This window comes from Passer montanus, unplaced genomic scaffold, assembly GCF_014805655.1.
Source record: "Passer montanus isolate IOZ18808 unplaced genomic scaffold, ASM1480565v1 scaffold266, whole genome shotgun sequence".
In the NCBI taxonomy this organism is placed as follows: Eukaryota; Metazoa; Chordata; class Aves; order Passeriformes; family Passeridae; genus Passer; species Passer montanus.
The window spans coordinates 40,884-54,690 of NW_024367328.1; the positions used below are offsets into that span (position 1 = coordinate 40,884).

The 13,807-nt window shown below is 44.4% G+C and overlaps 1 protein-coding gene across 3 annotated transcripts; it reads left to right on the forward strand.

Moving 5' to 3' along the window:
* The first annotated feature begins 503 nt into the window (after nucleotides 1-503).
* Nucleotides 504-13,309, forward strand: LOC120503670 (IgGFc-binding protein-like). 3 transcript variants are annotated; one of them, XM_039712387.1, is made up of 14 exons: nucleotides 504-635; nucleotides 1,810-1,876; nucleotides 2,813-4,066; nucleotides 4,750-5,066; nucleotides 5,532-5,862; nucleotides 6,428-6,891; nucleotides 7,892-8,453; nucleotides 8,607-9,199; nucleotides 9,411-9,984; nucleotides 11,013-11,212; nucleotides 11,612-11,992; nucleotides 12,238-12,524; nucleotides 12,648-12,701; nucleotides 12,991-13,309. In XM_039712387.1, exons 2-13 carry the CDS (start codon nucleotides 1,816-1,818, stop codon nucleotides 12,673-12,675), a joined length of 5,052 nt encoding a protein of 1,683 aa, XP_039568321.1. In that variant the 5' UTR covers nucleotides 504-635; nucleotides 1,810-1,815; the 3' UTR covers nucleotides 12,676-12,701; nucleotides 12,991-13,309. The 3 variants fall into 3 exon arrangements, with proteins under 3 accessions (XP_039568321.1, XP_039568323.1, XP_039568320.1); XM_039712389.1 differs by having other exon boundaries at nucleotides 12,669-12,701; XM_039712386.1 differs by lacking the exon at nucleotides 12,648-12,701.
* The last annotated feature ends 498 nt before the right edge of the window (nucleotides 13,310-13,807 follow it).

Sequence of the window (13,807 nt, forward strand, 5' to 3'; positions counted from 1 at the left end):
GTCATGAGCACCCCCAGGGCCTTTCGTAACAAGCAGCTTCCCAACCATTGTGCCCCAGCCTGGAACTGCAGAGGTTCTGGACCTGGCAGGACCTGGCACTTCCCCTTGGTGCAGCTCATGCCATGGGCCTGGGCCTAGTGATCCCATCAATTCCTCAACCCACAAAATGCTTTTTTAAATTTTTTTTATTCCATCCCTTCCTCCCCTTCCTTTTTTTCCCTTTCCTCCTCTTTTTTTACCCAAATCACACCCTCTATTTCTCAAAAAAATACACTATTTTTGCTCCATCACCTCCTTGTCATTGTGGAATAATTTAAACCACTGTGGGGAAAAAAAACCCCTTGATATCTGGTAATGCCAAATTTTGACATCAGTTTTAACAAAAACCCCCTGTTTTTCTCTCTGTTTTCACCTTTTCTGGCCAAAAATTATCTCACGTCATTGGGTGGGGTGGTCCCCTGAGAGTGCCTGGATTAGTCATTTTCCTTCCCCTTTTTCTGCCAAAATTAAAAAATAATTGAGGGAGGAGCCAGATCTACTGTCCTGGGATTGTGTTTTCTTCACAGATTTGGGGATAAAACGGAGCACTTTGGGGATACGGAGCTAAGCTGGGGATCAAACAGGGCCGAAGGCAGGTAAGGGCAAATGTAGATCTAATAACTATGTTTATTTTTTTGGCAGGAAGGATTTTCCCTGAAGTGGGAAAATCCATCTGAAGACTCCTCAAGTTCCCCCCTTTCCCCACCTCCACCCTCACTTACCTTACAACCCCAGCCCTGGGACTGGTCCTGGGAGCAGTTTGATTGGAAGATTTATGAAGGAATTTAAGGAAGAAAAGGGCAGGATAAGGATTTGGAAGGGAACAAAAGAGAGGGAAAAGGAAGGAAAGGAAGAGAGAAGTAAAAGGAAAAAGGAGTAGGAAAGGAAAAAGAGGGGGGAAAGGGAAATTGGGGAAAGAAGAGAGGAAAAGAAAAAAAAGGTGGGGAAGAGTGGGATAAGGGGGAAAAGGGAAAAAAGATAGAAAAAGGGAAAAAGGGAAGGGAAGGAAAACCAGGGAAAGAAGATAGGAAAGTAGGGAAAAATATGGGAAAGGGAGAATAAGCAGGAAAAAAGGGAAAAGAGTGAGGCAATAGAAAAAGGGATAGGAAAAGGAAAGAAGGAAGGGAGAAGAAAAGGAAAATTAAGGAAGTGGAGGGGAAAACGGGAAAAGGGAGAGGAAAGGATAAAAGGGTAAGGAAATTTAAAAAGTGGAAAAAAGGAGTAACAAAGGGGAAAGGGGAGAGCAAAGGGAAAAAAGATAAAGAAATAGAAGACCCAAAAGGGGATTTGGGTGGAAAAATGGGATTTGGGGGAAAGAGGAGAAAATGGAAAAATGAAGCAAAAGAAAGAATGGGGAAAAATAAAATTACAAAAAAATAGGAATACGAAAAAGGAAAAGGGAGGTAAAGGGGAAAGAAAAAAAAGAGGAAAGGGGAAAAGATATTCAAAGGTACCTGGGATGGTGGGAAAAGACATGGAAATGCCCCCCCAAAAGTCAATTTTTTACCAGGTGGAATAAAATTCACATTTTTTAGTAAATGCAATTTAAGTAGTGAATTTGAGGATAGCTTGAATGAGAAGAACAGATTTTGGGGACAAATCAAGTAAAACACTTTTTTTGGGATTGTGTGGTGTGTGCAAGTCTGAAACACACAGATTTTTGGGATTTGTGTGAGTTTTATATCAAGAAATGGTGAGTTTTGGGAAAATTCTAGTGAAATTTCAAAAAATATGAGAATTTTATTGTTTTTTTTCACCTTTTGCACCCAGAGCAACATGGATCACAGCCTGGGAAAAGCAGATGTGCTGAGATGGTTCTGGAATGTTATGTTCTGGGGTAAGTTGAAACAGGTTGGGGAGATGCCCCAAAAGCTATAAAATTCTCCTGAAATAATTAATTTCCTCAAAATAAGGGTTATGCAGCCCAGAAGAAGGATTCCCCAGCCTAAAATCTCCATCTTTTTCCCAGGGAATTAACTGGGATTTCATCTCAAATCATGATTGTTCAAACAGTTTGTTCTTGTTAATGATGATCCAACAGATTAACCTAATTCGTTAAATTTTTTTTCAGAGTTTACTCTCCCAACTGGAGATTACTCTCCTAACTGGGGAATGAGTGTATGAAAAATTAATCAAATCAATGATCAAATTACCACTCCATTAAAACAGTGATCTAACAAATTAATAGTTCATAATATCAGTCAAGTCCTATAATCCGCCAGATGAAGGTTAATTTAAATTTTTTCTCCAAAACAATATCCTATCAAATCCATAGTCCATAAACTCAATAAACTGTCAAATTAAAACAAATGACCCATGAAATTAGCACTTCATCAAATCAACAGTCTGCCCAATAAAAAGTCCACCAGTTTATTAATCCATTGACTAATTCAATTGACTAAGTCAATTGGCTCAAAAATCCATTAAATCAATGTTTCATCAAATCAATATTTCACCAAATCAATGATCCAGCAAATGAAATCAAAAGTCTATCAGATTGAAAGTTGATCAAACCAATAATTTATCTAATCATTAACCCATTAAATTAATAATCCATTAATCAATAATTTACCAAATTGATCAAGTTATCAAATCTGTAGTACACCAAACCAATAATCCAGCAATCAGTGATCCGTTAAATCAACTGTCCATCAAAGTAATTATCCATCTAACCAATCAAATCTCTCTCCATCAAATCTGTAATCCGTCAATTTAAAAATCCACCAAATCAATAATTTATCAGATTACCCACCCCTCTTCTTCCTCCCCCCAGCTCTCCTCCATGCCCCTAGCATCACCTCTGAGATGTCACCACCTCACCTGGGTGACGAGTTCCTGGTGGCCTTTCTGCAGAATGGTAACCAGCGCACCCTTCGCAGCGACTTCCGCCTCCTCCTCCTCACTGGCCCCTCCCCATCCACCACTGCCACCATCTCCATGAAGAGACCTGGATTGCGGATGACGGTGCAGGCAGCTGCCAACCAACCAGTCCTGGTGAAGATCCCACCACAAGCCGAGATGGTGGGAAGCCAAATTTTTGAAAACGCTGTGGTGGTGAAGACCACTGCTGCTGTCACTGCAGTGATGGTGAACGACAAACCCACAGCAGCTGATTCCGCCGTCATTATTCCAGTCCACAGGTGGGGGACGGAATACCATGTGGTCACCCCCAATCCTGGCCCCACCCGCAATGCCCAGTTTGTGGTGGCTGCTTGGGATCAACCCACTACAGTCAACATTCAGCTCAATGCTGATATCACCTTCCGTGGACAGCTGCATCGACGCGGCTCCACCCTTACCATCCCACTGGAGCCGTTCCAAGCAGCACAGATCCAGAGCGCAGCTGATCTTTCTGGAACACGGGTGGTGGCAGAGAGACCGGTGGCTGTCTTCAGCGGTCACACCTGTGTGGGCAGGTTGAGCCGCTGCGATCATGTGGTGGAACAGCTCCACCCTATTGCCCAGTGGGGAAAATCCTTCCTTGTGCCACCAGTGCCATTCCAGGGACAATCCAACCTCATCTACATCACTGCTGCCCAACCAACGCGTGTCACAGGTCATGGTGAAGTCACCAAGACCACGCGAGAGATAAATCCCAACCACTCACTGCTCTATGGCACCCAATCCCCGCAGGGCTTGTTCCTCACTTCCGAAGCTGGTGTCCAGGTTTTTCTGTTGGGCAGTGGCGAGAACAGCGGTGCAGTAACCTTTGAGCCCTTTTTTGTCAGCATCTCAGACATAACCAGTTACTGCAACTCCTACAGCATCGTTGCACTGGAGGGATATGACAACCGCATCCTCCTAGTGGCCAAGACAGCGGAAACTTCTGGAATACTGCTGAACAAGAGGCCATTAGGGAGTGTGGCATGGGAGCAGATCGCTGGGACAGAATATTCCTGGGTTGGGATAAATTTGGGAAGCGGATTTGGAATCCATCGTGTGGAGCATGAGAGAGCAGCATTTGGGGTGTGGAACGTCGGGATGGGACAGGGGAAGCGCTATGGAGCAGAGGGAGCTTGCGACAGTGGTGAGTGGAGGTGGACTTTGATATAAATAAAATATATAGAATTATATAGATGTCAATAACAGATACTTATATTTAATTACATGTAATCATGCAAATGACAAATATCTAGTAAATCAAAATAATAGCATTACCTAATAATCTTATTTTATTATAATAATATATAGGATTACATTATAATATACAATATTATAATAGCAATATTTATAAAAAATTCTAATACACAAATATATAGTAATAACAGTAAAAAACCTATATGTAGTATACTAAATAAACAAATAAGAATCAATGGAGAAATACATAAATAATACATAAAAATCCCTATCTATAAATAGAAATATACAATAAATAATAAATATTGAAGTCTAGAGACAAATACAATATATATATATGAGATAACATGTCTGTGACAAATTTATATTTATACATTACTTAAAATCAGATACTTTTATTATCTTTTTAATAATTCTGTATGATGGAAATACATAAACGTTATGTGGATAAATAATTCATATCTAAAAAAATAGGCATAATATAGAGATATTTATAAATAATATAGAAAAACTTACATGTCACTACAAATCAGGTATAAAAACATGCAAAATATAAAACAAGTCTATACTTAGACATACCAATAATTCAATCAATTAATAGAATTTAATCCTCTGTCACTAATAAACCCACAGATCCCTGCCAGCAGGTGCAGTGCCACGCTAAGGAGAGCTGTCACCTGGACAAGGGCATGCCCATCTGCCGCCACGACTACCTGGGCACCTGCACAGGCTCCCCATCCCTGCAGTACCACACCTTTGATGGGGCCTCCGTGTCCCCCCGTGGTGGCTGCAGGTACACCCTGGCCAGGTACTGTGGGGCTGACCCCACCCTGGAGCCCTTCACCGTGGAGGAGCAGCGGAGCCGGGATCACACCAAGAAGCCATTGGCCAATGTCTACATCTACGCCTACAATGTCTCCATCCATGCCGGTGAGGACAAGCCCGTCCAGGTGAGTTTCAGACCCATCATTCCAATAAAACAATTTCTTCCAAGTGGATTAAAATTTCTGGGTGAGTTTGACCTTCAAAAAACAAGGAAAAATGTCCAAAAAAGTGTGAGAGGATAAATCATTGAAATATTGATGTTCACTTTAGAAAATAAGCAGAACCACAGACCTGTGGAATTTGGGGAATTTTTTCCATTCCAAATCAATTTTCCATGTGGAATGTGTTTTTTTCCAGTCCTGGTCTCCATACAAATAAGATTAGCTCAGAAGATGTAGAAAATTATTTAGAGATTTGGAACTTGAGCTTTTCTTGGTGTGAATCTCTATGAAGTAGGGCAAAAATTCTGATTGATAATGAAAATTGATTATTCATAATATAATTTCTCCCTCTGTACACATGTGCTTTTTGTGGGGGTGGGAACCACATGTTTAGGTTTAACCCTCCTCCTCATTTTCCTGCCTCACAAGGTTAACAACAAACCCACCAACCTTCCAGCCATCCTGGAAGACGGAAAAGTCCAAATTTTCCAAAATGAGGGTCGTACCATCCTCCAGACGGATTTTGGGCTGCAGGTGACCTATGATGAGGACCAGGTTATCATGGTGGCTATGCCCAGCAGCTACTTTGGGGGCACCTGTGGCCTCTGTGGCAACTTCAATGAGGATACAGATGATGAAGCCATGATTCCCAATGGTATTCCTGGTGAAGGTGGTGAGGACTGGGCAGAAAGCTGGAGAGATCCTTCATGCCAGGAAGATTGTGGAGACCAGGAGACTGCACAGGGCATGGAGGGGTGTGGTGAGTTCATGTGGGGGTCTGTGAGGATGTTGGGGAAGGGAGAAGAGCATGCATGTGAGAACTCAGCTGTGGGTATTAGCCTAGAGTAATGGTTGTAGACATCAGCACAATCAATGTGTCCTTTCATCCCAAAACCCACCTACCCACCTAATCTGACCCCAGGTGTCCATAACACACGGAATTATACCAGCATTTTCCTGAAGGCCATCCCTGCTTGGTGTCTCATTGACTCCACAACCCTTACAGGCATGAACAAAACCAATGGGGAAGAAATTACTCCAAAATCTACCTGATCTCACTTCAGCTGCCCAAAACCCAAGGAACTGTACTAAGATTCTTCCTGAGGGTTGTCCCTGTGGGGTATATCTTGAACTCTAGTTTGGTTTATGTGTCAATGTAATCAACACCTCCATTACAGGGAAGACTTGCATTGGTTGGTTCTCCCTAAAATACTTCTAAGTCCTCCTGATTTGACTTGAGGTGTCCACAACATATGGAATTCCACTGGGGCTTTCCTGATGACCATCCCTGTATGACATCTCACAGACTCTTAAATCCCTTGTAGGCATCAAGGCAACCAACAACCCCAGCACTACCATCTCTGCTTGTTTCCACAACAATCACTCCTACAAGCTCCATGAGGAATTTTGGGAAGACGGGAGCTGCAAGAAGCGGTGCCGTTGTGAGGGTTCAGGGACAGTGACTTGTAAGCCAGGGGGATGTAGATCCCATGAGAAGTGTGTCGTGCTTAATGGCATCGCCAGGTGTACGCCCAACAAGCACTACACCTGCATCGGGACGGGTGACCCGCACTACACCACCTTTGACGGGGTGAGGTTTGACTTCCAAGGCTCCTGCATCTACCAGTTTGCTGCACTCTGCACCCCCAAGCCCACTCTGGTCCCCTTCAATGTCACCGTGGAAAACAACCACCGCGGCAGCCGTGCTGTGTCCTTCACTAAGACCGTCAACCTGGAGGTCTATGGGAGTGTCATCAGCATGAGCCAGGAACACCCACGCAAGGTCAAGGTGGGCAACCCTTCAAGGAATCCCTTTCATCCACAAATTACCACATATTCCCCTTTTTTTTCCATTGTAATTACCTTCCCCCTTGCTCCCCAGTCTTCCTTTTTCCCCCCAAACTACTCTTCTTTAATGCCAAATTCTCATTTGGCATTCTCCATTTTCTCCCAGATTCCCCATTTTTTTCACCGAAATCCTCCTCTTATCCCTCAAATCCTCTTTATCTCCCCAAATATGTTTTTTTCACCAAGTATCCCTTTTCACCCTTTGACTTCCTCCTTTTCCTCCAAATTGCTCTTAATTTTCCCCAACTTCCTCTTTCCCCCAAAAATTCCCCAGTTTGCCCTCAAAATTGTTCTTTTTACCTGCAAAATCCCCTTTTCACCAAAAAGTTTCATTTCCTCCCCTAAAATGCCTCTTTGTCTGCAAATTCTCCTCTTTTTCTGATCAAATACCCTTCTTTTTACTCAAGTCCCCTTTCTATCTCTCAAATACTACTTTTCCCCCCAAAATCACCTATTTCCCTTAAAAATCCTATATTCTCAATCCTCCTAGTTTCCCCAAATCACCTGTTTTTCCTAAAATTCCATTTTGTGTCCCATGCTTTCCCGTTTTTCCCAACAACTCCTCCTTTCCCTTCTAAATCCAACATTTTGTTGCAAATTCCTTTTTTCTACCAAATTCCTATTTCCCCCCAATTTTTACCTTAAATTACATTAAATATATAATACATTAAAACCAAATTAAAATATAAAAATAATTCAAATAAAAATACCCAAAAAAGTAAATAAGAATAAAAAGCATAAAGATAAAAAATGAAAGCCAGTAAGAAGTCAATAAGAAGAAATAATGTAAAAAGAGAAAATATAATTAAAAATATAATATAAATTAAAATAAAATTATAATATAAATAAAAATACAAAACCAAAATAAAATAAAACGATCAAACTGTGATTTCAAACCTGTTTTCTTCTGTCTCCACTTTTTCTCACTCCCTTTCCTGCAGGTGGATGGTGCCTTTGTGTCCCTTCCCTTCACCCACCCCCACTTTTCTGTGTTCTACCGTGGCGTCCATGGCTTTGTCACCACTGACTTCGGTGTCACTGTCACCTTTGACTGGTACAGCTACGCCCGTGTCATCCTCCCCACCACCTACTCTGGTGCCGTCTGTGGTCTCTGCGGCAATGCCAATGGTGACCCCGATGACGACTTTGTCACCCCTGCTGGCCACCGTGCCTCCCATGAGACGCAGCTGGGTGACAGCTGGAAAGTGGGGGATGTCCCCGGGTGCTCAGCTGGTTGTGGCGCAGAGTGCCCGGTGTGTGATGCGGTGAAGGTGCAGCCATACCGTGGGGACAGGTACTGTGGGGTGATTGCCCGAGCAGGGGGGCCCTTCCGGGAGTGTCACCGTGTCATCAACCCAGAGCCGTTCCTGCAGGACTGTGCTTTTGATGCCTGTCACTACAAGGGACACCGTGACACTGTGTGTCAGGGTGTCTCTGCTTATGTCACTGCGTGCCAGAGTCACGGGGTAGTTGTGGAGACGTGGAGGACGGCAGAGTTCTGCGGTGAGTGTGGGTGGGAGGGGGGTAAATGGGACCCTCGTTCCCTCTTTGTTCCCTCACTTCCTGCCTCCTTTCTTCCTTCCTTCCTCATTGAGGGTCTCCCCTCCTCTTCGGATACTCCCTTCACTCCCTATTTTGTTTTTTTTTTTCCCTCAGCTCTTTCCTGCCCCCCTCACTCCCACTATGAGCTCTGTGGGAGCCCTTGCCAGCCCACCTGCCAAACTCCTTCTGTCCCCACCTCCTGTCCCGCATCTCCCTGCTCCGAGGGCTGTTTCTGCGACAACGGTTATGTCCTCAGTGGCTCCGACTGTGTTCCCCATTCTGAGTGTGGCTGTGAGTACCTTGGTCATTACTACCAAAAGGATACAGAGTTCTACCCCTCATGCCGGGAACGCTGCCGCTGTGGCACCAACGGCACAGTGACCTGCCAGGAGGCATTCTGTGGTGCTCACGAGGAGTGCCGGGTGGAAGATGGCGTGCTGGGATGTCACCCCACTGGTTATGGCCGGTTGGTTGTGTCAGGAGATCCCCACTATGTCACCTTTGATGGACGTACCTTCAATATCCCGGGATCCTGCACCTACATCCTGGCGCGGGTGTGCGAGCCGGCACAACGGTTGGTCAACTTCACAGTGTTGGTGGAGCATGAGGCAGGCAGCCACAGTGACCCAGTGCTGATGAAGAGGGTCGTGATATCCATACATGGGTACACCGTCACCATGGAGCGGGGACAGAGGTGGGAGGTGACGGTAAGTCTGGAGACCCCCATAGTGATGTGGTGGTGATGAAGAGGGTGGAGGTGTCCATCCATGGGTACAATGTCAGTTGTGGAGAGGATCCAGTGATTCCCATGGTGACACCATGATTAAAAAGAGGGTGGGTGTTTCCTTCCATTGTCTCAGTGGAATAAGGTCTAGTGACTATTCTAAAATATCACACATCATCGTATCCCTATTCCAGGTGGACTTGGAGCGCTACACCCTCCCGCTGGTGACAGAGGACAAGAACCTCCGCATTGGCCAAGAGGGGAATAACATCATCCTTCACACTGCCGCAGGAATCCGCATCCTCTATAACACAGCCACCTTCCTCCTCATCACTGTCCCAGATGTCTACCGCGGCCGGCTCTGCGGCTTGGGTGGCGACTATGATGGGGACCCCAGTGATGACTTCCGGCTGCCCAACGGGGCACTGGCGAAAACCACCCAGGAATTTGTCACCTCCTGGAAGGTTCCAGAGAAGGACAGAGCATGCAGTGATGGCTGTGATGACGGTGTGTGCAGCAGGTGTGATGTTGCCAAAGAGGCGACATATGGCAGGAACGGATCCTGTGGGATCATCCGTGATGCGGAAGGGCCATTCCGGGGGTGCCACCCACGTGTTAGCCCCGTGGAATATTTCACCCACTGCGTACATGATGTCTGTGCCGCCAGTGGGGATCGCGCTGCCTTGTGCCACGCGCTGCAAGCGTACGCCGCTGCTTGCCAAGCCGCTGGTGCTACAGTCGGAGCGTGGAGGACAAAGGAGTTCTGCCGTAAGTCAGGAACAATCTTGCCACTTCAGGTCCTTTTTTCCTCAAAAGCTACATTTTCTCCTGGGGGAAAAAAAAAACCAAAAAAAACCAAAAAAACCACAACAAAAAAACAACAAAAAACCCACTAAAATTCCTCAAGTTTTGTAAAAATAGTTTTGGAAAGAACTTCCTTCAGCTGGGGAAAGTTTTCCTCATTTTGGAAAATGTTGCCTCAAATTTTGAAGAAGTTCCCCTGTGTTTCAAAGAGATCTTCACATTTTTCAAAAATTCTTTTACGTTTTAGAAAATATGCTCCAATATTAAAAAAACTTTAAAAGTGAAAAAAAAAATCAAATTTCAAAAATCCCTTCTATTTTTGGAAGTATTCTCTGAGATTTTAGAAATATTCCCTTCTGTTTTGAAAAAAAATACCTCCCTTTATGCAAAAATTCCTTTAAAATTTGGAAATTCTCTCTCAAATTTGATTAAAACGTTTCAATTATGAGAAAGACAACAAAATCTGAAAAAAATATTCACCATTTTTAAGTTAACTAATTTTGAAAAATTGCCTCCAGTTTTGAACTTCTTTCCTCTAATTTTGAAAAAAAACCCTTCTGTTTGGAAAAAAATATTTTGCAGAAAACCTTCCAGTTTTGCTAAAACCTTTCCAATTCAGGAAAAAAGCTGAAATCCCAAATTTTTGAAGTAGCTGGCCATTTTGGTAAAATTAAGAACATTTTACTGAAAACACTCCAATATGGAGAAATAACACCATTTTGGAAAGATGCCCTCAAATTTAAAAAAAAAAAAAAAGAACAAACAAAGCAAAACAAAACAAAAAAAAAAAACCAAACCAGTTTTGATATGAAAAAAATCCCAGTTTTGATGGAAATGCCAAAACTAGGAAATGCTGCATTTCCATTTTGAAAAAGACTCTGTCAAATTAAAAAAAAACAAACTATTTTTTTCCTGAAAACCTTCAAATTTTGACCAAAACCCTGCACAATTTGGAATTGTCCCAACAATGGTGTTTTTTCCTTTTTCCCCAGCCTTGTCCTGCCCCCCAAACAGCCACTATGAGCTCTGCACCCGCACCTGTGATCTCACTTGTGCTGCCCTTGTCGGCCCTGCCCGTTGCAGCTGGGGGTGCTTTGAGGGGTGTCAGTGTGATGAAGGGTTCGTCTTTGATGGGGACACCTGCGTGTCACCAGAGCGCTGTGGCTGCCTCCACAGGGGACGCTACCTCAAGGTCAGGTGACAAGGACAGGTGACACCTGAGGCTGGGGACTGGTGGGGTTGGTTTTCTGGGAATCAGGTTGGGGGTTGAGCTGCCCCATCTAGAAAGTTCCAGGAGGTTTGGGGTGAAAAAAAGGACAAATAACAGCAAAAAGGACTGTTTGGGAAAAACCCCCAACAACTGGCATAGAGTAGCCAGGAAAAATGAAGGAATAATTAATGAGAAAAAAGAACAAATAACACAAAAAATTTGTGATTAGCAGGGGAAAGGTTATCATTAACTGGTTGAGCTGCCCAAAGTTCCCCAAATCCACCTGAATTTCTCACTCTCTAGGATTTCCCCCTTTGGAATTCAGGAAATTCCCCAAAAATCTGGGACATTGTGCTTAACCTGTGAGATTTCCTGTTCCAGGCAGGTGAGATTGTCACCTTCAACAACTGCTCCAAGGAATGTCATTGTCATCCATCACGGGGACTGGTGTGCCGGGACACACAGTGTCCCCAGGACCAGGTGTGCATCACCCGTGATGGGGCACAGGTGTGTGCCAGGAGAGACGGCCTCTGCCGGGTCAAGCCTGGAGCCACCATGACCACCTTTGATGGTGTCACCGGGCCCCTGTTGGCCAGTGGCACCTACAAGGTGTCAGCCCTCTGCGATGAGAAGGCACCAGACTGGTTCAAGGTGGTGCTGGAGGTCAGCGACTGTCGTGACACGAATGTCCCCGCAGCCACGGCTGCCATCGTCTTTGTGCGCGAGGGCGTTGTCAGTGTCAACGGCAACATGGAGGTGTGGGTGAGTGGAACAGGTGAGGGAGTTTTGGGTGGTTTGGGTCAATCTATAGAGATTGAGGCAAAAATCTCCCTAGATTTTGCCTGGTAGTGAGCTACTTTGTCTGATGTAGAGTGATTTTGCACAATAATGAGCCATTTTTGCAAAAAAAAAAAGAGTGATTTTAGCTCTAGCCAAGTTAGAGCCTTTTGCCCAAGAACAAACTGATTTTCTATCATGTTTTTCATCATTCCCTGTAATTTTCCCAGGTCAATGGCCTCTTCACCCGGCCCCCCACCACTGTCTCTGACTCCGTCTTTGTGGCATCGTCCCCTGAGAATGTCACCATCACCCACCGCTCTGGGATGTCCATCACCATCAGCCGGGATGGGGAGGCGACCATCACCGTGACCTCAGGCCTGGCCTCCCGTCTCTGTGCCCCCTGTGGAAATTTCAACGGAAACCCCAGAGATGACCTGAAGCTGCCAGATGGACGTGATGCCCAGAGTGTTGGAGAAGTGGTGGACATGTGGAAATCCCGGGATTTTGCTGGATGGTGAGTAATTCCTCAGTAATTTATATACCCCAAACTCCAAGAAAATTATGTTTTCCCACTCAGATATTTGGCAATAATGCCATTGGGGGAGGGACTGGGCAGATCCTGGAAGGACTTTTCCAGTTTCTTTGGTTTCATCCGCAGCGACTGAGGCAGGATCCTGTGGGAACAATCCGGGTAAGCAACTCCTTTGCCAAAAAATGAGCCATCTTGCATTATAAAGAGCCCTTTTTTTGCCCAGTAATGAGATATTTTTCCCAACAAGCCATTTTGCATAGTAAATACCATTTTCCCCTCAAAATTAGCCACTTTCCCTGAAATCAGACCATTACACATAATGCTGACCCACTTTTGCATAAAAAGACCTATTATTTGCACATTAATAATCCGTTTTGCATAATACTTCCCCATTTTTGCCAAAACTAAACCATTTCTGCGCAAAATTATGTATTTCTTTCTCTTCCAGCCACATCTCCCATCAGACCCGCCAGGAAGTTGATGCTCCTATCTATCCCATCCCATAGGTGGATCCACCTCAAACTTACCCAAATTTGGGAAAATTATGGATTTTGCCTCAAATCCATGACAATTTCCTGGATTTTTCTCAAATGGATTAAATCTGTATGGATCCTAATGCCCTGATGTCCCATCCACGCCCTGGAACCTAGAAACATATCAAATTCAGATAAAAAAGATCCAAATCCCCATGTTTTTTCCCATATAAAAATTATATTGCCAAGGGCTGGTTTTGATGCAATTGTCAATAAACGCTTATAAAGGCTTTTTTGGGGTGTGAATTTGGGATTTATTTGCTAAGTTTGAAAACTGGGATGTCATCATCCCAATCGGTAGTGATATTTTATCTCTCAATGTGGGTCAACATAACCCACAAATGTGGGGCATTGGGACCCTTATGTGGGGCACTGCAGGCCCAAAGTATGGGGCATTCTGACCCCAAAGTTCAGGACACTGTGACCCCTAATTTTGTAGCACCATGGCCCCCAAGTGTGGCACATCACAACCCCAAGCATGGGGTGTTTTGACTGCAAATTGTGGGGCAATTTGACCTAAAAGTGTGTAGCACTGTGACCCCTAGGTGTGGTATGTTTGGCCCCAAAGTGTGATGCAATGTGACTTCAAAGAGTGAGGCACTATGACCCCAAATTGTGGGGGCAATTTGACCCTAAATCATGTGGTATGTTCAAAATGTGGGGTACCATGACCCACAAATGCATGGCAAAGTGATGCCTATATGTGGATTGTTGTGACTCCAAAGAGTAAAA